This window comes from Strix aluco, chromosome 5 (assembly GCF_031877795.1).
Source record: "Strix aluco isolate bStrAlu1 chromosome 5, bStrAlu1.hap1, whole genome shotgun sequence".
Lineage (NCBI taxonomy): Eukaryota > Metazoa > Chordata > Aves > Strigiformes > Strigidae > Strix > Strix aluco.
In genome coordinates, this window is record NC_133935.1 from 71,574,965 (window position 1) to 71,598,839 (window position 23,875).

The window sequence follows — 23,875 nt, forward strand, 5'->3', positions numbered from 1 at the left end:
CTTTTTAAACTCTTTAAGAGCAACTTATGCTCCAAAGTTGAGGGAGCTGAGAGTTGAAGTGTCTTACTCTTATCACTACTTTTATATCTTGCATATTTGCTAAGTTGTACTCCGTGTTTTACTCTAATCAGTCAGGACTATGGATGTCTTATAATTTTGCCCATATGTAAATTGTTTTCACAAAACAGGGACACATGAGAAGCTTAGCAGAGGCTTCAAAATGACTGTAGTTTTGGATAAAGTAAAGAGCAGCTGTATGCTCAGGGATTTGAGGTACTCTGGAGAGCTGAGGACAAGGATTGTAGCAATTGTAAGATTTATGGGTGGCTTTTTGTGTGTCTGTCTTGCCTTTCCAGTCTCTCTCATCAACGATGTGCTTTATGAAGTAAGAGCTCCCATTAATCATTTCTGGGGCTCTTGGACATCTGTTTCTTGGAAGGCTAAAAGTAGTTTTGCAGTAGTTATGCCTGAAAGAGATACCTTGATAGATGTCAGGGAGTGGCAGGAGCAGAACAACTCCATGACAGAAGGGTGGTCAAGGATAACCGTAGCACAGGGTGCAGTCCCACCATATCAGAGCAGGGTGGGCAGAGCAGGGATGGGGACAGCAGCAGGTCCCATTTACAGCCCAGATGAGATAAAGCAATCAGGCCTGTCCAGGAGCCAGCAGGAGGTGGAGATGGAGGCAGGACTGGAGATAAGCTACCTACAGCGTAGGTCTGAGGTCCCTCTGAGAGACAGAGCCAGAGAAGGGTCACCTATGATATGACTCAAGCAAGTACTTAAGGCTCACAGAATAGAAATGGATATTTAACAGAAAATGTTCTTCTGAACAGGCATTGGAAGCATGCATCTTACTAATGTTTTTGTTTCGTGTATGTTACGTGAGGTATCTGGTTTCCAATAAAATATTTCAAGAAAATGGGGTTTGCACACCAACTCAGTGCACCTATGAGAGATGTGGCCTTGGGTGGTCATCTCCATTTGAGTGCAGCGTTCATTGTACTGGTAACAAACTATTTCAGAAAAGGTAACTGGTTCTCGGAGAGGATGAATGGCGCTTTGGGTGTGTGGCAGCTTTAAACCATTCAAACAGTCTAGGTTGGGTGGATTTATTACACAAGTGTGCTGGTCTAATAACTGTTTGTTCTTTCCTTTTAAAATAATAATTTGGACTGCCATCTGAGGAAGTGCGAATGTTATAACAGGTCTTTGTGTTTTATACAAAAAAGAAGGCTCTCCAGGTGCAGCAAGCACTACCATTTTGTGTATCTGTTAGTATAGAGGTGTAATAATTGTTTCCATTGCCACCACCAGTGTAAATCTGTAACTGAACAAACTTGAGACAGTAATATCCAAGGTGTTTTCTGGGAGGAAGGGGTTACACTATAAGGCAAGCGCTTGCTGTGCAGCTTGTAGTTTAGTGAGGTATTCTTATTGTGCCTTTATCACGGAAAGGAAATGCATTTTAGCTATGTTAACAAAGCAGGAACATTATTTAAAGAAATTAATGTAAAAGTGTTTCTATGTATGCTTCACTCACAAGTGCCCTTCCTATTGCTGCCCTTGGTTTGTCTTTTGTATGCCTGTGATACTAATGTGATTTAGTGGGAAGCTACTGCAAGAATAATATGCATAAGATCGTGAGACATGGAGTCAGATGAAATGATTCTGACTTTCACCTGCTGTCTTATTACCAATTTGTTCCATACTGTCAGTATCCTCAGGATAAATAAAGAGGATAGATCAAGCAGGTTTTTATAGCTCTTTGATAAAGAGTTACAGAGTTGTAAGAGTTATAAAAGGCTTGTATGCTGTGTTCACTTTGATGTTTACAGGTTTGTTTTTGTATAGCTTGTTGAATTTTTGTTTTGTGTACAAAAACAGTATACTAGAATATTTTTCCTTACTGCAGAGTCTAGACCAAAGCAGTTGCTTGTGTATATTAATCCGTGTGGAGGAAAACGACAAGGGAAGAGTATTTATGAACAGAAAGTTGCTCCACTCTTCAGTCTGGCTTCTATTTCCACTGATGTTGTTAGTGAGTAATGAATATTTTAATTTCCTAATAAACACAATATGAACTCTTTAAAACATATGTGGGTAGCTTAAGTTCCTCTTGCCACCTTTTCTTACTAAGGAAATGAAACTAAGTGGTAAAGAGGGAATGTTTTCTAATTAAAGCGTAGGTAGCCAGATAAATGGTGACCTTATATGAATTTTCTGCTTACTAAACTAAAACCTTTGGTATTTCTGAGCTATCTGAGCTCTTCATTTATAAGTTACTAGCTTTTTCAGTTTCACTGTTAAAACCAATTGTTCATTTGCACAATTTTTTAGTGAAATATTTTTCCGTATATATTGCAGTGCATATTTCTTTCAATTTTTACCTTGGCATAAAGTATTTTGAAACACATTTTATGGGCAGGCTGTTTCATGGTCACATTGGTAATAGAATAATGGTTATTAATGAGCTAATAATAAAATTTTTATAATTGTATATTATATACCATTTTATAATCATATTTTTATAATAGTAATTTTTTATGTGTTTTTCTTCATAGTAACTGAACATGCTAACCATGCTAAGGACAATTTATTTGAAGTTAATATTAATAAATATGATGGGTAAGTAACTTCACTTTTTTTCTTTTCTAACTGATATATTCTGTAATCTGTCTGTTCTTGTCTGTAAATTACAACAGTAGCCTTCACTGCTGACACATTTATTACAACAGCTGAAAGTTCTGGGGCGTATTCCTTTCCGTAGGAGATCCACATTTAGGAGTATCAAAGGAAAACCAAACTGTTTCAGTAAACCCGTTCAACACACAACATATTCAAGTGTAGTATAACAGTGTGTACATGAGATTTGTGTTCAAAAGGTGAATGTAAGATTAATTCTGTTCGTCCTGAAGTTGAGCATTCTGTGATAGCTCAAAAGCTACCCTCAAATGTATTGTGGTATAGGTGATGTGTACATGAGTCCAGAACACTGCATCAGTAGCATTCAGCCTGTGTGTAAAAACCATGAACTGTTTAGAAACGTTTCAGATAGTTCCTCTTGGTAGGGCTGTTCAAATAATGGCTACATCATTTGGCTTTATATGTGTTTGTTCTGTTGTGGAATTACTGTTTTAAAAGAAGACCTAACTGAATGGTGAAATTACATTCCATTATTAAATCTACTGTAGAAGCAGAATATTTTAATAAATAAACTAGTCATTCCAGTTTCCGGTTCATGACATAAAACAAGTTACATGACTGGAAAGTCATGAAAATGTATGCAGAACCCATGCAGATAAACTCTCCGAACTGTAGTATTTTAAAATAGTATCTTGTTGTACCTGTTGACAGGTATGTTTAAACTGGTAAGTTGTAAAACTAAAACACTTTCAGAGTGCTTTTATTAGGGTAGCAGATCTATATGCATTGTATAAATCGAGTGAGAGCATGATGTTGATAAATTGTGGTAGTAAGAAACTACATTCACAGCTTGAGTTTCTAGATTTCACCTGCTTTAAAATGAGTTGACTTTAAGGAGTTTTGACTGTACTGGGATTTTTCTTCATTTTGCAGAAGTACAAGGAAGGGAATCTTCTTTTCATTTGACTTAAGTGATTTGAAGTAGATAATAGTGACAGCTGGTGAAATTTCAATGCAGAGCAGAAAAGGGAAGCAAGTGAGCCCATGTCGTCTCCCAGCAAATTGTGTTTTTCACAAGTGGCAGTGACCAATTGTAATGGTACCTGACGTCTTTTTGACAGATTCAAACAGTCTCTTATTGTAATTTTTTTTTTGGCTTTGGTGGGGTGTTTTCGTTTTCTCTCTCTTAACATGACTGAACTAAACAATTGGCGAGAGAACTACATCTTTTTAGAATCTCATGACTCTTCTACTCCCAGGCTAGGCCTTAATGGCAACTGGCTTGGGAACTGCAGTCTCTTTCCAAGCCTGATTTTTGTCCATCATGTACAAGTCTGTTTCTGTGGTGAACAGTGATGTTAGGAAGGAGTTCCTGTATTAATACTACTTTTAAAATAACAGATCATGTGCTTATTTGGGAGATTTTTATGGTTGTGTTTCTTCAAGTTTGATTGACTCTTCTCACATACAAGAAAAGCTTCTTTGGATTCTTGCATCCAATTGTTGTTCACCTGTCCTCTTAATTCAGTGATGAGTTTCTTCATTTAATCTCCAGATTCCCTGTTTGGCAATGCCATGCCTGTAATTTTGGAACTAGATACAGGATTCTTAATGATAACTGCTTCGCTGTTTTCCAAGTGTATTTACTTGAGACAGCTTATTTAAAACTCTTGTGCGTGCTTCCTGTTCGTTCTTCCCATTTCCCCTTATAAGAATTTCTTATGGTGAGTGTACTAATTAATGCAGTGACAGAACAGCTTCTCTTTAAAGACAGTTACTTAAAATAGTACTCTGTTACAATATAGGAGGTTTTTGTACATCATTGTGCAGAACAACTAGAGAGAGCATGCTGTAATATTGTGCAGGTAATGACCATGTTTAGAATAAGTCTGACATGTCTGACACTGTGCTTCCTTATCCATATGCCTCTTGCACAAGCCTTTGTAAAACTGTTTCAGGTTGGTTTTTTTCCTAGTTCTTGAATTAGTTCACAGAATGGTTGAAATTAGAAGGGACCATAGTTCTTTTAAAACTCATTTGTCTTGTGGACTTGCTTCTCCCGAAGTCCTTTAGCATATGTAGTTTACTGTTATCATCTGTCTAAAAAGTGAAATGGTAGTCCATTAGAAAAATAAACCCATAATGTAAGAATTGCTCTAAGATCTCTCTTACAGTAGTGCTTCACTAGGGGCCTTCACACGACTCACATGGGTGATTTGCACGTGTCATCTGATGTTTGCAATGAATTTGGTCATGCTGATACTGTGTATGTAAACTTCTTTATTTGTCAAATTTTCCCCTTGATAGGTATAGACATTCATATTGTCATCTCTGAGCCTGGATATAGTATTTGTTATAAACAGAACACTACTTAGACAACATTGACCTTGAACTGATACGGAAATTTTTGTCCATTTAACCTCTTTTCTAGTCTGCAGAGAAAGATGAGACAGGCTAAAGTTGAGGAATAATGTACTTAAGCTATGAGAAATTAGTTATAAAAATGAAAAAACCAAACATCCTTTTTGCCTTCTCTCCCAGTCTCATAGGTTTTGACTTAGAGTTGGACAGTGTATATTTTTAAGACTGTCCTTTCCACTCATAAAAAAACAACTGGGTTTTTTCAAGCTTTCCTTCTGGTGAAGATACAATAATAACTAAATTTGAATCATGAGGACTTAAAAATTAAATAAACTAACTTGTCCTATGAAGTAAGTGCTCACTCTGCAATATCTGTTGCTGACAACGTGGAAGAGTAAGTATTAGTTTAGACATTGGAAGTGATTGCTATAGATAACAGTAAACATTCCTAAACGTGTATGCTGGTGACTACATGCATAATTTTGTATTTGTCATGTGTTCCTTTAAAGTGTATTTGAATCAGTTTTTCAGTTAAAGAATGTTTATGCTTTTAGAGTTCAGGGTGTGCATTTGATTATTGTGCATGAAATGTATACTGCTGTAAAATAGTCTTTTACTTCCTAGTATTTGCTTGGCTGTGGACTCTCTGCTGAGCTTTAACATATTGAGGATCTGTGTAGCTGCTGCACCAGCTCTGACCCGAATTAAGTTTGCAAAACAAAGTTTTGCATCTGGTAACATTTAGAACTCTGTGTTTCATTATGAATGGTTATGTAGATATACATGACTCCTGTCTGTTTGGGCTCTCAGCATGTTCAAAAGAGCATGCAAGCATGCACTTTTCTGTTTTTTGACTTTCATATAATGTATATCCCTATTAAATTAATAGTATAAAATATACTTCTGCCTGAAGCCACAAATATTAACTCTTCCCTTTTTAGTAAAGGTACCCGATTTCCATTTTGTTTACTTAGAAAGTTGTATGTACAGTCCTGTTCAGTGTTTTCCTTGTATAGTGAATTTCCACTGATATTTGTCTGTCTGCACACAGCAATAGAGAATAAAGATTTTTTTTTTTTTAGGTTGCGTTCCAACATTTTTTTCTAATGTTAGAGACATGTCTAGGTGCATTTGCAGTTGTGTAGCTTGAATTTTTTTTTTTCTGCTTTTTGTTAATTGCCAAGCTGGCTGTGGGCTACTATATTCTGTAAAAATGGAGGAGAGACTAGAACAACTATTTTTGATGTGCCCAGTGCATGCCCTAAGTAGAACACTTGCCGTGTTGTTTATTGACTGTTAGTGTGCATTCTAATTTGTGTTTCCTGGCAGTGTTGTTTGTGTTGGTGGGGACGGCATGTTCAGTGAAGTGATGCATGGTCTCATTGGAAGAATGCAGAAGGACTCTGGCATAGACCAAAATAATCCCAAAGCACCGTTAGTCCAGTGCAATATAAGGATTGGCATAATTCCTGCTGGTAAGAAAGGGTTAACTTTCAGTTTACTTTATTCATTTATTCTTGAAATTTCTTCTTATTCATAACATCTTGAATTTAGGCCTAAGTATAAGATATGAACAATGATACTCCATAAGGACACCTAGCTAAAGCTGTTTCTATCCCAGTATAATTATTAATCAAATGCAATTTTATTTGGGAAGGGTACTTTGTAAAGGAAATCAAATCTTAATGTGCAACTCCAGAATTTAATTACTACTTTTTTTTGTGGCTTATTGCGTGTTAATACAAGATAAGATGTTGACAGTTACACCTTTGCCCTGCTGAACGCATTAGTGAGGTGAAATTTGCTGAACAGAGACTTACCTGAAAAATATCTCTACAGTTCTAAATGCTCCACAAATTTAGTTAGAATTGTAATGAGAACCTCCCACTGGTCTGGCGAACTCCAAACAAATGCTAAGATTTCTTCTCTCCCCTGCCCTACTCACTCCCTCCCCCAGGTGGTCATCACAGAAAGCATAAGGCAACCATAGCTGAGGAACAGTCCTCAGGTTCCATACCAAGTTGCAGTTTCTGCCCCTTTTTAGAGGTGCTATACCTTTACAGTTCTCAACGTAGCCACTTTTTCAGGCAATCCTGACTACTGTCATTAAGAGGCATTGAGAGAACTTACTCTTGGAATTCAGGTCTTTGGTGATGAACTTTTTTATTGACCATAGGCACTCTTTGGATCAATCTTGCTGTTAAATCTAGTGTTGCCTCACCCTGCCCAGTTGGTCCCCAAGATTCCTTCAGAAGTAGACTTACAAGGTGACTCTCTCTTCCAGAACTGGATTCAGTGTTGCAACTCTTTAATAGCTTGTGCAACTTTGAGGGCTCTGTGGAAAGACAAATGGACAGTTCAGTGTCTTTTCTATGCTGCTCTCTTTTTCTTGTCAGATGTTTGAGATTCGAATTAAAGAACTGGGATATGAAATGAGCATTATGAGCTTCTGACTAGAACTAAACCACGGATTTTATGAGAAAATTTTTACAACAAGTTGTAAAAAATACACCAAGTGAAATAGTGGATTTGTACCCTCAGGCTTTAGGTGATTAATTTTATACTCATTATATCTTTGTGAAGAATGTATCCAAACCCAAATGGTCTGAATTGTTGCTTGGAAGAAGCTTAACCCTTTCTGCTTGCAGTACAGTAAGGGTTAGATATTTAAAAGCTGCAATGTGAATATCCCCTTATGGTTTTTCATTCTCCTTCTTAGCTAGCACACTAAGGGTTCTATATAACAGAATTACTATATTTAAGTATATTCTGATTTTATTTGTTAAAGCTTTGTATTAAAATCAGTTTGTATAATAAACTTGACAAGAACAGAATTTGAAGTGCTCTACCCCTTGTTTGCTTTATTTGGGCAAATTTCTTGGAATAAAGGTTTTGGTTACATGGTTGGTTTCAGATTTTGCCTACTGGTGACGTTAGTGACTATAACAAGATACAACTGGAAAAAACAGAAGCTCAATATTAAAAAGCTATTCCTTTATCCTTAGGAAATTAACTATAAGCATGTTAAAATTTAACCTTGCTTTTTCAACAATTTCTTAATGCATTTTTTCCAATTGCAACCAAAAAGTATGATCTTCACTGATATTTTAATATTACTAACATGTATCAAGACACACTTTAGTGTTTTGCTTGTTGTGTTTTGTCCACTGTTGCTGTGTGCTATTTGAAGGTATACTGCATGCTATATTCCTTGAACTAACACAAGGTACAGCCTTGTACTCAGAGCTATGATTCCAATATTTTCTCTAAGTCATTATTCAGATCCCTCAAAAATTATTTTTAATGGTGTATAAGGAAGCTGGCCTTGACGTTCTGTTAAGTTTTTGGAAGTAGAGAGGATAATATATATCTTGATCTGTTTGTAGATTATGCAATATTTGAAATGATCCATTACTGAAAATATGGGGAAGTGTTTATTTACTGAAAAAGGGAGTCAAATCACTGAATAAATCTTAACTCTTTATTAACATATCTAGCCATCACAGGGACCTTAAATTTTGTATGAAATAGCTAAACTCATGCATTGCATGGTGGCCAGGAAGGCAGCAAGAGGTTTTTTTCCCCCAGCTCTTGGTGAAGCTGCTCTCTGACCATGTATCAATCCCAACAGATCCCCTAGTTCCCAGACTAGTGCAAGAAGTCTGTTCCAAAATAAGTGAGATCTTTAAAAAGACTTTTTCTTGGTAAACTAAACTGGCAGTCCTAAAATACAAGTCAAAAGGAATAATGAAATATAAATCATGCATCTAGAAAAACTTCATCTATTATGCTCTTCTTAATTCTTTATAACCAATCTTTTTCTTAACATCCTGAGAACTCATTAACAGATACTGAAAACAAACACTATCCATAGTTTAGAGATTAAGTTCTAAAGCTCTGTGTGTCTTCTGATACATGGAGACAGTTTACTTAGTGAGGACAGAAGCCTGGGGTAAGATGACTCTAAATCAGTGTTTTTGCCTTTTTTATCATTTAGTTCTAATGTCAAACTGTGTTAACAGAAACATGGCAGGTTGTGGTTTGTGGTTGTGATTAAACAGTGTCTGTATTCAAAATAACATTAAATTCAGCAGACTTAATCTTTGCTCACAAACTGTCAATTTAATTGTACAAAGGTTTGAAATTACAAATGAAAGAGATTTAACACTAAAATGTTCTCACCTCTATGACCATTTTTTAATAACTATTTTTATGTCATAGGCAGAATCCCATTGTGCAGGCTTTTTTCTTTAATGTTGGATGCTACTTGTAAATCATGATTCTAACTTTCTAGAGCAAGGCCCTGTTTGCCGCCCCCCCCCCCCTTTTTTTTTTTTTAACAGAGGTGTCTGATTCCAGATAGTATCTTTCTTAGTGTGTCTTCTGGTTAAAATTTATTCTTACGCTTTATGGCACACTTATGAAATAACTTGTGTTTTTATTGACATGAATAAAGGCTGCTACTCAAATGGTAGTTTTAACTTCTGAACTTCTGAATTTCTCTTAGTTGCAGCCGTTCCTCAAATCTGCCAGTGTAAATTGACTGATTGCTGTTGTAAACAGATTTGCTGTGAAGAGTACTTAGAGGTTGTAGCAACCTGACAAAGTTTTGCACTGCAACGTGGTAACTACAAGTCAGAGTGCATACGAAAACCTCTGTTTAGTTATTACTTTCTTCTAGTGCCATCTAGCCTTAAAAGCACATTCAGCCATGGTTTCTCACTGTATTCAGAGTGGTAGTATGCCTCCACAGAACTTAAAAACAGAGAATCATTTCTCTTACAATATGCGGCACTGAAGTTTCATCCACATGTTTTAAGTATTAAAATTATACCCTCTGGAGTAAGCCAAAGTAATTTGTTCTTCTTAGTAAACCTGGCATAGAACAGGAGGACAAAGCTGTCAACTGCTGTCAGAGGACTCTTTAGTAAAAGAGAAAGGATTAGATTAAATGCTCATGATCTCATAAGGTAGAAGAAAAAAATCCTACTTTGCTCTATGCTGTGGTGTAATATTAATGCATTCATTCTTCCAAAAACCAAGACTGCCAGCCTACCCTGGGGATAGGGGAAAAATCTTCCAAGCACTAAGAAAGATTGAGTAAAGTGTAGAAACAAAGTGTTAATTGCTATAGTGATTTAGGTTTCTAGTGTATCCAGATTCCTCTTGCTTTTGTTGTGGTCAAGGTATGAACTCTAATATCTAGGACTGAAGCATGCAGTATGATTATAACAGCATGTTGATGTGTAGCTGTAGAAGTTAAGAAGCCTGTGCCATCTTTAGCATTCTTACGTGAAGGTTGTACAGAAAAATGGTGGAGGATTCATTCACAAATTTAAAAACCAGATGCAAGTAAAATCATGAAGTATGACTGGACTCTTATACTATTGTCTTCTAGGCTGTAAAATTTCACTTTGAAAATATTTTAAAGCATAGCATAAAAAGCTATCTAATTATTTTTGTAAATGACTCCAAGTGATGTGCCCACAGCCTTCCCTGTTACAACGTTTGTAGTATTTAATGATCTTTGCAGTTTAGTTAGCATCTCATTTCAAGGTTCAGTATGTCCAGTTTGAAATCTGAAGTGCAATGTTTTGTGTTCCTCCTTCAGCATTTTAATTCTGGAAATGACAGTCTTAGAGCTAAATACTGCATGTGATATGGTGGGGTTGCTCTGAAGACAACAAAGTCAAGATTACTTTTCCCTGTGATGTTAATGCCATTTCTGAAATTTGCCATTGTTGTATTAATCCATTTTTGTTGTACTGTGGTACTGAACTTCTGCCGAAGTGATTATTGACCAAAAACACCCATCCCAAAGTTCCGAGCTGTTTCTTTTTTTAAGCCAGTTTGTCATTATGCAGGTGTTAAACTTGATTTCTTGGTTTCTGGATGCAGAAAGGAATGTATATGAAACTTTATATAGGAACATATCTGTATGCCCAGGCCATTAATCCCTCCCTGTAATGGTAGCTTCTCCCCTTACTTTTGAATGTGTCAGATCCTTGTAATTTGAAAATCACTTCCCAGAAAAGTCACCATCTACATTTTTCAAAATACTAAATGCTGCTTGACCAAGAGTATGCAGTTACTCTGTTAACACGACTCACCAGGTATTTCATCACTGAGGTGACTGCATGGATTGTGACTTCACAAAAATACTACAAACATACAGGACCCACACTGAAGTTGTTATTCTGCCTGTTTGCAGTACAGAATCCTGTTGCCATGCTAATTGATCTCTGAGGATTCTGAGTGTCCTGTGGGAGCACCTTCCCCTGTCAAGGGTATCTCAGATAGAACAGTGCTTATGAGCACTAAGAGTATTTCTGTTTGTTTATTAAATTCACTCTCTTCTATAGGATCAACATCTAGCAGACTGTTGCTTCTGTCATCTGCTTAGTTTAGTACTACAGTGATGGTCTTCCAGTTCTTCGGAATTTGTTTAGTTTTCCATCAATAAAAGCACAAAAATGAATACTTACAGCCCACGGCATGCATGTGTTTTGGTTTAAGAAAACTTACAAGTTAGTAGTTTTAATCATTTTTCAGATTATTGTTTCTAGCACTTTGCCCTCTCATTTATTACAGATAGTAAATACTGATTTTTCTAAACATTTTTTTCTTCCACAGAATCATATGATATGAACCCTTCCATACAACCAGTAAATCATGTGTTTTTATTTATCGCTTTGGTGGTTCTATGACCTATTTAAAGCTTGTTAGGTGGTCTTAGCACCTGTATGCATGATTTATCTATTCACGAATATCTAGCAATATTTGCATGCAGAGGAGAAATCTGGTGATTTAGGTGTACTGTATTCTATGTAGTGCTGTCTATCACTTTGGTTTCTTTAATCTTGCTTTAGCAAAATGTTTTGTGGGGATTACATACTCTTTAATATTTTAAATACATGTCTTGATCATTTGTCCTTGAGTAATTAAAAGGAAGGATTTCCTTGATAATTTTTAAATCATTAAATTTATTTTAAAAATTACAATGTTTAAATTTGGGGAGGGTAAGAACATAGAGCTTGATTATATAACAACTATGTGGCTGTATGATGCCTCCTATTAACAAATGGACTTTGGGGAAAATGGATAATGAAACAGGGCTCTAGTGTACGTAATGTATGGTAAAGATTTAAAGTAATTATACTTATTTTAACAAAGACACTTCATACTTTCAGTACGCTCTTAATATCAAAATATCTGTGAATGAGAGCTTTCTTTAACTGGGAGGCTTCAGACGTTTAGTTTGGGATTCAGCTATCTACATATGGTGGTATGGTGCCACCATTGTTGAAAACTGCAAGACAACTAATGTGCTAGAGTAGCAGGTGGAAGCCAAGCAGAGTAATCTGCAGCACTCGAACGCTGGTGGTTGGTGTCATTTTAGGTAAAGGAGTTACTCTTTTTAGGGTGAGTTTCAATTTGAAATTGAATTTGATACCCAAATTTTTATGCTTACCTTTAGATGTCTGCAGGTGAGATGGGCATCTAAACTCATGTTATAGCCAGGGGGCATCTGGTCAGTATGGTCAGTAGAGCCTGTAGATCTTATGTTGCATCTGCCTGTCTGGTGCAGATGTCTTGTTTCCTAAGGCCCTTCAAAGGGGGCCTGTGTGTAAGTACCTTGAATCAAGCTCAAGCTGCTATCAGCATTCCTGACAAGATCTCCTTGACCAGAATCGAAGCTTCAACATAGTCTGCAGTGTTACATGTACACATGTAGCTACTTCCAGATGTCTTAACCTGAAACTTATCCCTTGCATGCCGATTTTCTTCTACCATAGCAATGCAAAAATTAGTGTCCACACTGAAGATCTTCCTTTTTCAATAAATTAGGGCTCAGTTAACAAGCAGTCTGAGTGCTTTCTTCTCATTTGCATGTAGTTCTGTGCAACCCATAAAAAACTCTTTTTCTTTTCCTTAACTCAGTTGGGCTGTTGCCTTTACAAATCCCCAAACAAAATCTGGCAGAGTATGTGTATAGTTTTTCTGTTCATTTAACCAGAACAAACAACACCTACACATAACATTAGTGAAGAGTCATGCTCTGTGAAAGCTTCTTGCCCAAACCGAGTGCTCTGGCAATCCTAAACTATTAATCAAGGCATGTTAGTCAAGCTATATTTACATTCTAATCCTGCTTTCTGTGTCAGAGTTACACTGATGAAATAAGCCAGATTTTGGTGGGTTTTGCATGTGCATCTCTTCAGAGTGCTGTTTCAGCAGTAGTAGATTGCAAATCTATTCAAGACCCACCTAATTTAAAACTAAGGAGAAAACCAATTTTTGTCTGAAATGTTCTAGAATTCATGTTTGGTTATGAAGCATTCAAAGAGATTCAAATCCTCAGATATTATGAACATTTTTGTGACCTCTAAATTAGTGCTGTTAGCTTCATGCTTGGGGTGGTGTTACAACCAGTTACATTCTTTTGGAATGTATGTAAGGAATGATACTGGTTTTGTTGCTCCATACTACTGGCTCAGAGAGAAAAAGCCCAACATTTTACTGTTTATAGTTGGTACTCCACTGGCATGTCTGAGAACAAGGCATGATCTGACAGTTGGTAAACACTGCTGGCGTCTTCCCCAGTCTCCCATTTTAGAATCTTAGAATTAATTTCAGACTTCAGATCTAATTTTAGCCCTCCCTTGCTAGTTAATAAATAGAAATGAAAATAAGTTCTATAAAATTGGCCAGCAGATAAATCAGCTTGTAACTGACTACAGAAGAGTATAGGGAGATAAGCCTCCAGTGTTAAAATGCAGTTTGCATGAATTCCCCTCTTCCCCTCCAACCTTATAGTGTAAGACTACTTAGAAGTTCTGTTTACAAGACAAATGTGACTAAGCTTATTCTAGCAGCAGAATGCAAACAGATCTTGAAGAAATGAGAAAGGTTGGATGAAATGTCAGGCTTGTACATTCAGCAGTAAAAGGTCAGGTCAGATCTTTTAGTGGCTGTTTTTTTGTTTGTTTGTTTTTCTTTTCAAAAGAAGTGAGAATTTTCTGCCTAAGTGAAATTCATGAGTGTAGGAGGCAAAATGAAACTGAAAAAATTGTCAGTAAAGCATAGCTTCACTATGTGAAGTCTGCTTAATATTTTCTGCTATAAAACACGAAATGTGGCATGGTATCATCCGTGTACCTTTCTTGTTATGATACTGAGAGAAACTGGAGTCGTTTCCTGTGCAGCGGCATGTACACTGGTATCTGGTGAATGGTACACTTTCACCATCTTGAACCTCAACCTTGCAGACAGAGATCTCTTTACCTTATAGAGAGAGATCTCTTCAGTCACACTGTTTCTTTTGTTCTGCGGGTCTGCTGTATTTATATTTTCTTTAACTGGCTCCTGGAGCTGCTCCGTTTTCACTGTGGCTGGCTTCTGCATAGTGTTTACTTGACAGAAGCTTCTCTCATGCCCTTGGTAGGGGAAGTGGTGTCCATTTCCTAAGTGAGTTGGAGGGGAAAGGATTTTCTTTACTCCTGTTGACAACTGTATATGCCCGGACTTTTCTTGAAGTGAGAAAGAACCAAAAGTGGATTTTAAATAGTGATTGCTCATTCCTCCATTTTTAGTTTTCTATTTCAATTAGATTAGGCCTCAGAAATTAAGTACTCTGTATTTCAGCTGCTCTACATCTAGTGTGTCAGTAGCAAATCCAAGCACATATATGTGGACAAAGTAATTTTTTGTTTTCTGACTTCCAGCCTTGACTTTAAAGGAATTCATTTTCAGGGAAGGGATGGGAGAAACTACAAGATAAATCTGAAGTTAGATGGTGCAACAGATATGCTTAGGTACGTCTGGCCCTGACTTCCAAGTCTCTGATGCAGAGTAGAAATCAGAACCCTACATTAGGCTCTTAGATTGATTTTTATAGGGATCAGGGTTTCTAAACAGCACCTAAAATACTGAGTGAACGAACTGACTGAGGAGTGGCCTGAAGGTAGTTAGTAACAAGGACAGAATATAGGTGAAACCTAAAGCTTTCTCCTTTTCTTCTTGTAGGTGTTTTGCTCAAGACTGTAAAGGCACATTATCCACTTTGCTCCCTTATCTATAAACTAATTTGTGAAAGCAATCATTTACTAATTTTCAAATAATAGAACTAAGCAGGGGTTTCTGGTTTAAGATGTAGCTGGAGGAGGAGAGCAAGTTGACAGCCTGGAATTTAGATCAGTGCCCCAAAAACCAGGAGACCAGTCAGATTCTTTTCATGAGATCTCGATGAATAAGAAATCTTAAGCAAAGGAGAATCTGCCTATGCCTCCCTTCCCCTCCATCCTTAATTGATACAAAAGCTGCAATGTAATCCTGAAATTTTTCATGTGAATTAACTTATTTCCCTTCACTAACTGCTATATATTTATTGCTTATATAGTGAAAATCCTTGTGCTTTGTATGGAGAGAAATTCTACTCATTTGGGGGGAAAAAAGGTTACAATTTAAATCATAATATTTGTGTCCTTGTATTTACTTTGTTCCATAAAATAGAGAGGGGCAAGCCAAAGGAACATAATGCTTTTATCTGGAGGACTGTGCCAAAGGAACATAATGCTTTTATTTGGAGGACCAAGCAATAATACTTGTTTTGAAAAGATACAAATTAATCTCTAGTTTTTTATTTTTCAGGATCAACAGATTGCATATGCTATTCAACTGTTGGCATTTCTGATCCAGTAACATCAGCTCTTCATATTATTGTAGGTGGGTGGTCATAGTTGACTGTTTTGTTATGAAAATGATGAAAGTAGCCAAACCTAGTAACTTCATTTAGTTCTTTCTATATGTCTGTGAAATATAATTTGAACATAATGGCTGAGTTGAAGTAGAGAGTTTTTGTCTGAGATTTAAGTCTCTGATTTGGAATACAGGAGGTTAAAAATTAATTGCTTTCTCTACTGTTATTCATTGTTTTCAAGGGATCATAGTGTTTTGAAACTTTGTCTGGTGCTTAAGTTTTCATACATTCTGGCACACTTTTGAAAATAGCAGTAAATTACAATAAGCAGTGTAAGTTGTTGGACTATATCTCTCTTTATATATACATATCTATCTTGAAGAAAGCTATGACACTTGAATAGTAGTATTTTGTACTAGTTGTCCAGTTGTCCTGGGCAATTCAATGCTTCCATGCCAAGTTAGAAGTATGGCTTCTGCTTGACTGGAATTAGCTGATAATTTCCCATTTTTACCATCTGTAAGTCATATATTTGAAGACGAACTAGGGAGGAAAACAACTACTCTTCAATAAATGCTTTTTGATATGTTGTCGTCAGTAGGGATGCTGACATGGCTACTTCTCAAAGTCATCTAGTAATGGAGTCCTTGAACTGCATGTGGCCTGAAGGAGACAGCTTGGCATATTCAGTGCATTGTGATTTGTGATGTCCATCCTATCTTGCCACATACTTGTCACCCAGTTCTTAATGCTGAATTTGAAAAATTGTGCAAGGTGGTCTTCAGTTCTAACAATGTTGCGTAAGCATAAAGGATAGAATTTCCAAATAACGATTATTTCATTATCACTTGTTATTCAGTGCTTAACAGTTGCAGTTTTAGGAGGTGGTGTTGCAAAGGTTTACACATGTGCTTCTCTGTTACTAACCTATGGTTAACTCTGTTCAGCATATGTAGAGTTCACGCCACTGGACTAGGATTAGACAGAGAGATGGATTTAGTATATCATAGTATTTTAGCAGGATTATTAAATGTGCAGATATACACAGATATTGAGATTCTTAAACATTGCTCACTAACATAAAGGGTTCTTCACAGTAGTGCATGGTGGAAGGATGAGAGACAACGGACATAAAGTGAAACAGATGGGGAAAAAAAAGAAAACCAAAACCAAACAAAATATCAAAAAACCAAGCAAAGAAACAACACACGCCCCCCCAAACCTCCCAAAACCCACCACCACACCAAAGCTTACACTATGAGGACATCAGAGAGGTGGTGTTCTTAGGGATTTTCAGGACTTTCAAACTGGATAAGCCCTGAGTAACCTGATCTGACCTCATAGCTGAACCTACTTTGAGTGGGATGTTTGATGAGAAACTTACTAAGGCCCCTTCCACCTTGAATTATCCTCTGATAGTATGATATATATGATTAAGTAGTACCTGAGAGATGTACAGATACTGCACTGATCTCTTCTGTAACATCCCCTCTTACTACCACACGGTAAATGAGTGTAAATTCTTCATTATATATTTTCAGCATACTGACCTCTTTCTTCTCACCTAGTGCTTAATGCTTTTTAAATATTAAATCCAATTACAATTAAAAATTATTTTTCCCTTTCTGCATGTATAAGAAATACATATGGATATATGACATATATACGTTATGACATAAATACAGCATATTTAAAAAAAAAAATTGTGACATTAAAGGTCCTGTTGTGTTTGCAGTTGCAAACAAAATAAGCCTTAATAGAACCTTGCACTTCTGATCTTCATAGGTGACTGTCAGCCTCTGGATGTCTCTTCTGTACATCACAACAACACGTTTTTAAAGTACTCTGTATCATTGTTGGGTTACGGCTTTTATGGAGATATATTAAAAGATAGTGAAAAGAAGCGGTGGATGGGTCCGATGAGATATGATTACTCAGGTAATTATTATGTTCTTTTGTCAGCATGTAAACATACTAAATCAGTTGATATACTCTTTCCAAACCAACCTTCTCTGAAGCTTTTACACATCAGAAGCAGACTGAACCTGATTTTAAACAACTTGTAGTACCGAATACATTGGATCACATTATGTAAAGCTGCCTAACTTTGGGGATAGCATTAACAGTATGCTCACTAAAGTTGTGTTCAATATATGTCACCTAGTGATAGCTGCCTAAAAAGTAATATATTTTCTGTGATAATCATACTGATTTTCTTTTCAATCAGTTAGAGACAGGCACTCCTCTATCTTGGGACATTCAGCTGATGAAATGAATTGTTAATTTTGTCCTTCTTCCAGCACTGATTATAGAGATGAGTGGTTTAGATTAGTTAGCTAATACTTGGGTAAATCCTATGCTACTGTGAAGTATTTTTTTGCCTTCTTTGATTTATCTTGTGTTAGGGAAAGAAGATGCAAAACCAGAATTTAAGTAGTGTAGGCCAATTGTAAGATTCCGCAGTGATGTATAGCTAAAATTTTTAGTTGACTTTTAAAGATGTCAAGCAAAGTAATGGCATCAGCGAATTTTAAAAAGTTGTGGGGGTGGTGTGGTATTGCTTTGTCCTTTACATAACACAAAGAGCTGTGAGCTTGGGGAGGGCAACTATTGTTTTGCAGTCCTTAGAGAAGGAAAGAGAGGAACAATCAAGAGATGTATGCAGAGATGTTTGCAATGTGGATTTATAATGACTGCTTAATACCTTTTTTATGTAGGCTTCAAGACGTTTCTTTCTCATCATTACTATGAAGGAACAATTTCTTTTCAACCAGCAAAACACACAGTGGGATCTCCACGAGATAAAGATAGCTGCAGAACAGGGTAGGCTAATGTTTATCTCTGGATATTTAACATGAACTATTTGAAAAGGCCTGTACATAAATAGAGGTCACAGAAATGTTGTTTTTAATATCAAAACACTTACTCTGAAAGAAATAAGCTTGTAAAAATTTTGACTCATTAAACAGGACACCTCATTTTATCAGGTCAGTAAACAAAAATGTAATAAAATTTTGTTAGCTGGTCTCCCCCTGCCCCAATTTTAAATGAAGCAAAGTATAACAGTCCACTACACAGTTACGAGATGCTGAGGGTACTATGCTGTGTTACTGCTAATATATTAAAAGTCTGGATGCCGCACAGCTTTTACAAATGGAAATAATTATTCAAAAATTCTCAAATGTTCACATTGTAATTGGATCTAGCAATTTTAGTGATTGTTTTAGTGCCATGACAACAGCTGGCATGGATTGTCCTGAGGATAGGTCCTCTCAGGAATCAGCCTATTTAGCCTTTTTCATAGACTACTACTATGCTCTATAAGTTCTGTGTGATATTCTTCACTTGTCTCTCTCCAATCATGGGGGCCTACCTTAATCTCCCAGTGTTCCTTCCTTTCTCTTTGCTTTCACCTGCTTGAAGTTATGCACTAGTATTTATTATTCTTCTTTATATATGAATGTAGCTATTGTAGATATAGTAGTTGTTACAGCAACAAATAGCACAGCAGGATACAGGGGAGCTGGAAACTTTGGCCAGAAACTGCATGGAACTTGTTGAGACTGTACTGCGTTAGTGCTGTGACATGCTACTCATCACAGTCTCCAGTACTAGCTGGAGCAACTATCCTGATCTATCAGGTGCCTTGATGCAGGGGAAACTCCAGAGGAAGAAAGCTGTCATCCAGGTCTCAGTCAGGGTGTAAAGAGCACCTAGTGCCTCACAGGGGATTTTATACATCTTGATAATTGCTGGAAGGGCAATAGGGCTGGGCACAAGCAATTCAGGTGAATCCTGGAGTGTGGTGATAACAGTGATCATGCAGGTGATTGACAAGCTGACTAGGAGAAATGCTCTGCTGGTCTTGTTACAGAAGAGGAAAGTGGGAGATGTGACGGTTGAGGGCAGTCTTGGCAGCAGTGACTGTGAGATTATAGAGTTTAAAATCCTGAGAGAAGTAAGCAAGACAAAAAATAGAATTGCAACCCTGAACTTCAGGAGAGCAGGTTTTGGTTTATTCAGGAATCTTGGCAAGATTCTGTGGGAGACTGCCCTGGAGGACAAAGAGGCCCAGGAGATTTGGTTGGTACCTCCTCAAAACACAAGAATGAACAGTCCATTCTGATACGCAGAAACTTGAGTAAGCATGATAGAAAAACAGTGTGGATGAGTAAGGATCTGAGAAGTAAAGAGGAGGTGGAAGTGGAATGGGTTACTTTGGAAGAACACAGAGACATTGCCTAAACATGCAGGGATGGAACTGAGAAAGCGAAAGCTCAGGTGGAGTTGAAATCAGTGAGGGCTGTGAAGGGTGTTGCTTCTTACAAAGGGATTATGTAAGTATACCAATCATAACAAAAGGCTAAAGAAACTGTGGTCTTGCTGCTTAGTGGTATGGGGAACCTAGTGATAAAGATACAGAAAAGGGTGGAAAATTACTCCTTTACCCCAGTTTTCACTGATGTATTCTGTCCCCAAGCCTGTGGATGAGGGGGAAACAAGTGGGTGTTACATACCTTGACTTTAGCAAGGCCTTTAGTACTGTTTCCTGTAGTACCAAATTGATGAGATGTGCACTAGATAAGTGGATGGGTGGAAAACTGGCTAGGCTACCTAGAAAGGGTAGAGTACCAAGTCCAACTGGCAGTCAATTACTAACGGTGTCCCTTGAGGATCAGTACTGGGCCTAATACTGTGCAACATCTTTATTAAGGACTGGGACAGTGGCAGAGAGTGCACTCATGTTCAGTGGATGATACCAGATTGGGAGGAGTGGTTACATGGTTACATGTTGAACGTCAGGGCTGCTATTCAGAGGGACCTTGGTGGGCTGAAGAAATGGCTGATAGGAACCTCCTGAAGTTCAGGAGAGAGCAATATTGTATACCTGGGGTGGAATAGTCCCATGCAACAGTACTGGCTGGGCACTGACTGGCTGGAAGGCAGCTCTGCTGAAAAGGACTTTGGGATTCTGGTGGAGAACAGCTGTACCTGAGTTAGCAGTGTCCTTGCAGCAAGGAAGGCCAACCTTATATTGAGCTTTCTAAGCAAAAGAGGAGCCAACAAGTCCTGAGAAGTGATTTTTTTTCCCCTGTACTCAGCACTTGTGAGATGAAGGACTAGCTCTAGTATGTAGTGTGTTTCACTGTTACAGCAGTCAAATATTGGAACAAATTGCCCGGAGGTCTTGTGGACTCTACCCTTGCAGGTGTTCAGAACTTTACTGAACAAGATGCTGAACATCCTGATCCTGTAAGACTTGCTTTGAGCAGAGCTTTGGACCACATCAGAGGTCCCTTCCAACCTATGTGATCTTATGGCTCTGTGATACAGTTATTTCTGTCATCCAGTAATCTTCAACACTGTACTTAAGTACCTATACTGTCTGCAGGGCCATCATGATTCATGCCACATCAGGGTTGTCACTACCATGATGCTGCTTGTGGTGGAGAAAAATCTTGTAATGATTGAGTAAAACAAAAAAGTTGAACTGAATAATAGTTTTGTTTTCAGGAACTGAATGGTATTTTTGTTTTCAGATGTTACATTTGCAAGAAAAGTGAGCAACAGCTGGCAGAACAGCACAAGGAATGTGGATTAAAACATGAAGGTAATTTGTCATAAAAAGTAAGATGGTGTAGCACTATACAAAGTATTTTTCAGAATGTATCAGTTCAGGTGTGTGTTGGGATTTTTTTAAGCATTGTGAGTTACTAGATGATCCATTGTTTCTTAAAGTTTAAGGACAATACATGAAAAAGATGTAAGGTGTCTCCTTCAGCCAAACCTCAGAAAATTCTGATAAATTTATACTAATTACTCGTATATTTCAATGTATTGAATTTCTTTAGGAAGAGTATTCTGTGAGCTAGGACTCTGTTCTTATTGTGAGAAGTACTTAACTGGTAAACTGTGAGGTAGTATATAAGGAAGCAGTTAAGATGACTTTTAGAATAGATCAGGATTAAAAATTTGTGTCTATTAGCGCAGAAGTCACCCTGTGTAAAGCTGTTTATTAAATAAATATGAGGCAGTGAACTTGGGCAACTAATAACTGATCTAGTGGACTTAAGTGGACAATACCCCACGAATATGCAGTATAAATGATAAATGAGATTTCTCTCCTCTTTCTCTAGTTATGCTATCCTTGTTATCTTTTTTCCCCATTCCAACCCCTGTGTACACTTCCATGGATTTTTTTATGGGCATAACTTTTCCTCCCTTTTGTTAAAACATCTGTTAATATACTGGATTCTGTGCAGTCATCCTCCTCGTATCTCTTTATGTCTGACTACTACATCCTAATGGGAGGCACTGATATTGATACACTTGTGACCTTGCTGGAGTGAGATATGCAGATTCAGTTGGCTGAGTTTCACCTCTCATCTCAGTTCATAGTCTTGGATAAACCCCTCTTAAACAGTACATAGCCTTCCCATGGGTGCTTGCTGGTGCTTTTACTCTTTTTTTTTTTTCTTTTCTTGTAGAGCCCAGTGCATAAAGCCATAATTTTTTTGACACAAACATTGGTCCTTATGACCTAGATTATCTTATAATTACAGTTATTTCACACAATATCTGTGCCAGGTTTCAGCCATTTGTTAGCAAAAAGAGTATCATCATACTACAGAGATTCATTGGTAGCATAAAGGCTGTATATAGATTCCTATGTCAACTTGAATTCCTGTTACACATGCTTATATACAGTTCTTTCATCCCAGCTACTGCTTTCAGATCTTTGATATAGTCAACAGATGGCCAGATAGGAGTATTTCTTGAGTTGTTTTCATTTATGCCCAGATTCAGCTAAAGAAATTGCATTACATAGTATTTTCTTAGGAGCTAAATCTGATAGCAGACTTTTTTGGTATGAAAAAAATCTGTCTTTTTGAGAAATAAATGTAGTTAGAAATTTCCAAACCTTTTTTCTTTTGTTTGAGGGGTTATTATGTTTGGTATTGTTTTGTTTTATTGTGTTTGGGGTTTTTCTGGAAATCTGCCACTTTTGTTAGTTTTGATCCAGCAAAGGTGGAAGAAAGCTACAGCTTAGTGAGCAATCAAGACTGTTTGAGCCAGCATTGCACAAGACATTAAACAGCTGATTATGTAGGATGTTGTTTAAATCCATTTTACTTCTGGTAACCAGTTTTCTTTGCAGTTCAGTCTCTTCTCTATGCAGTATTGGTAAGCAAACAATAACAATCAGCTACTCTTGATTTGTAATAAAATGTATTTTAAATTGCCACCTCAGATGAGTTTTTTACTCAGCAGGATGTATTGACTGACTCCTTTATTGTGCATGCTTGGTTTGTGTACAATTCAGATAAGATTAGAAGGATGCTTGCATTGGCCGTCCCTGAACCTATTTCTTTGTATTGTGCAGAAGTCTATGTCCATGTGCTGAGTAAACTTTGAGTGTTAGTACTTTATGCTGATTTCAGCAACTTGCAGTATATATTCACAATAGACAGTTGAAATGAGTGCCATTTATGGTCTCCCAGCTTATGATTGCTCTATTGTATGAAAGATACTTTGGGCAAATAATTTGTGCTTTATACTGATGCACCCTGCAGAATGGTTATGAAAACAGTTGGTCATTTAAAATGTGGTAAAAACCCTCACTTTGTTCTTAACTTGAGCAATGAAATTTTTTTTGAGTAACATGCTGAAATTTATACTGAACAGTACTTTTCCACTAGGTGAAAACAATCTATTACAGTAACATATATAAGCATTCTACCTTAAGTAATTTGAGACTTATTACAGTGAGCATGCTCCAAAAGTTAACATGTATCTAGACATACTATAGACTGAATTATTAGTGCTTCTCAGATAAACAAGAAAAGCATTTATCAGTAAAGGGTGTTGTTTTCATTTTGTGGCTTGTATATCAGAAAATGACAGGTTTTCTTGTAAATAAGTGCTTGTGTAGTTCTGGACACAGATGTTTCTAGTTCCAGTAGTTCCTTATGTTCTGTTGAGTTACCTTCATCTCCAAGGAGGGCCTCGTCATTTGTCTGCAGCCTGAACAAAGTAGTTCTGTAGTTTGACATTTAAGTCTTCCTCATCTCTCTTAAAATACATATTTTGAATCTGATTTAAATTATTTCTTTCTGTAATGTCCTGTTTGAAAGCAACATAAAAAGATCAGCAGTAAAGCAAACAATG

The 23,875-nt window shown here is 37.0% G+C and overlaps 1 protein-coding gene across 4 annotated transcripts in view; it reads left to right on the forward strand.

Annotated features, from left to right (window-relative positions):
* Positions 1–23,875, forward strand: part of CERK (ceramide kinase) — a 47,125-nt gene that overhangs the window by 16,166 nt on the left and 7,084 nt on the right. For all 4 annotated transcript variants that reach the window (XR_012623649.1, XM_074827713.1, XM_074827715.1 and 1 more), the window contains exons 4-10: positions 1,916–2,041; positions 2,565–2,628; positions 6,337–6,482; positions 15,658–15,732; positions 17,492–17,644; positions 18,424–18,529; positions 21,247–21,317. Coding sequence is in view for 3 of the 4 variants with exons in the window: in XM_074827713.1 (XP_074683814.1) it covers positions 1,916–2,041; positions 2,565–2,628; positions 6,337–6,482; positions 15,658–15,732; positions 17,492–17,644; positions 18,424–18,529; positions 21,247–21,317 (741 nt within the window). In the remaining variant the exon portion in view is untranslated. The remainder of the gene's footprint in view (positions 1–1,915; positions 2,042–2,564; positions 2,629–6,336; positions 6,483–15,657; positions 15,733–17,491; positions 17,645–18,423; positions 18,530–21,246; positions 21,318–23,875) is intronic.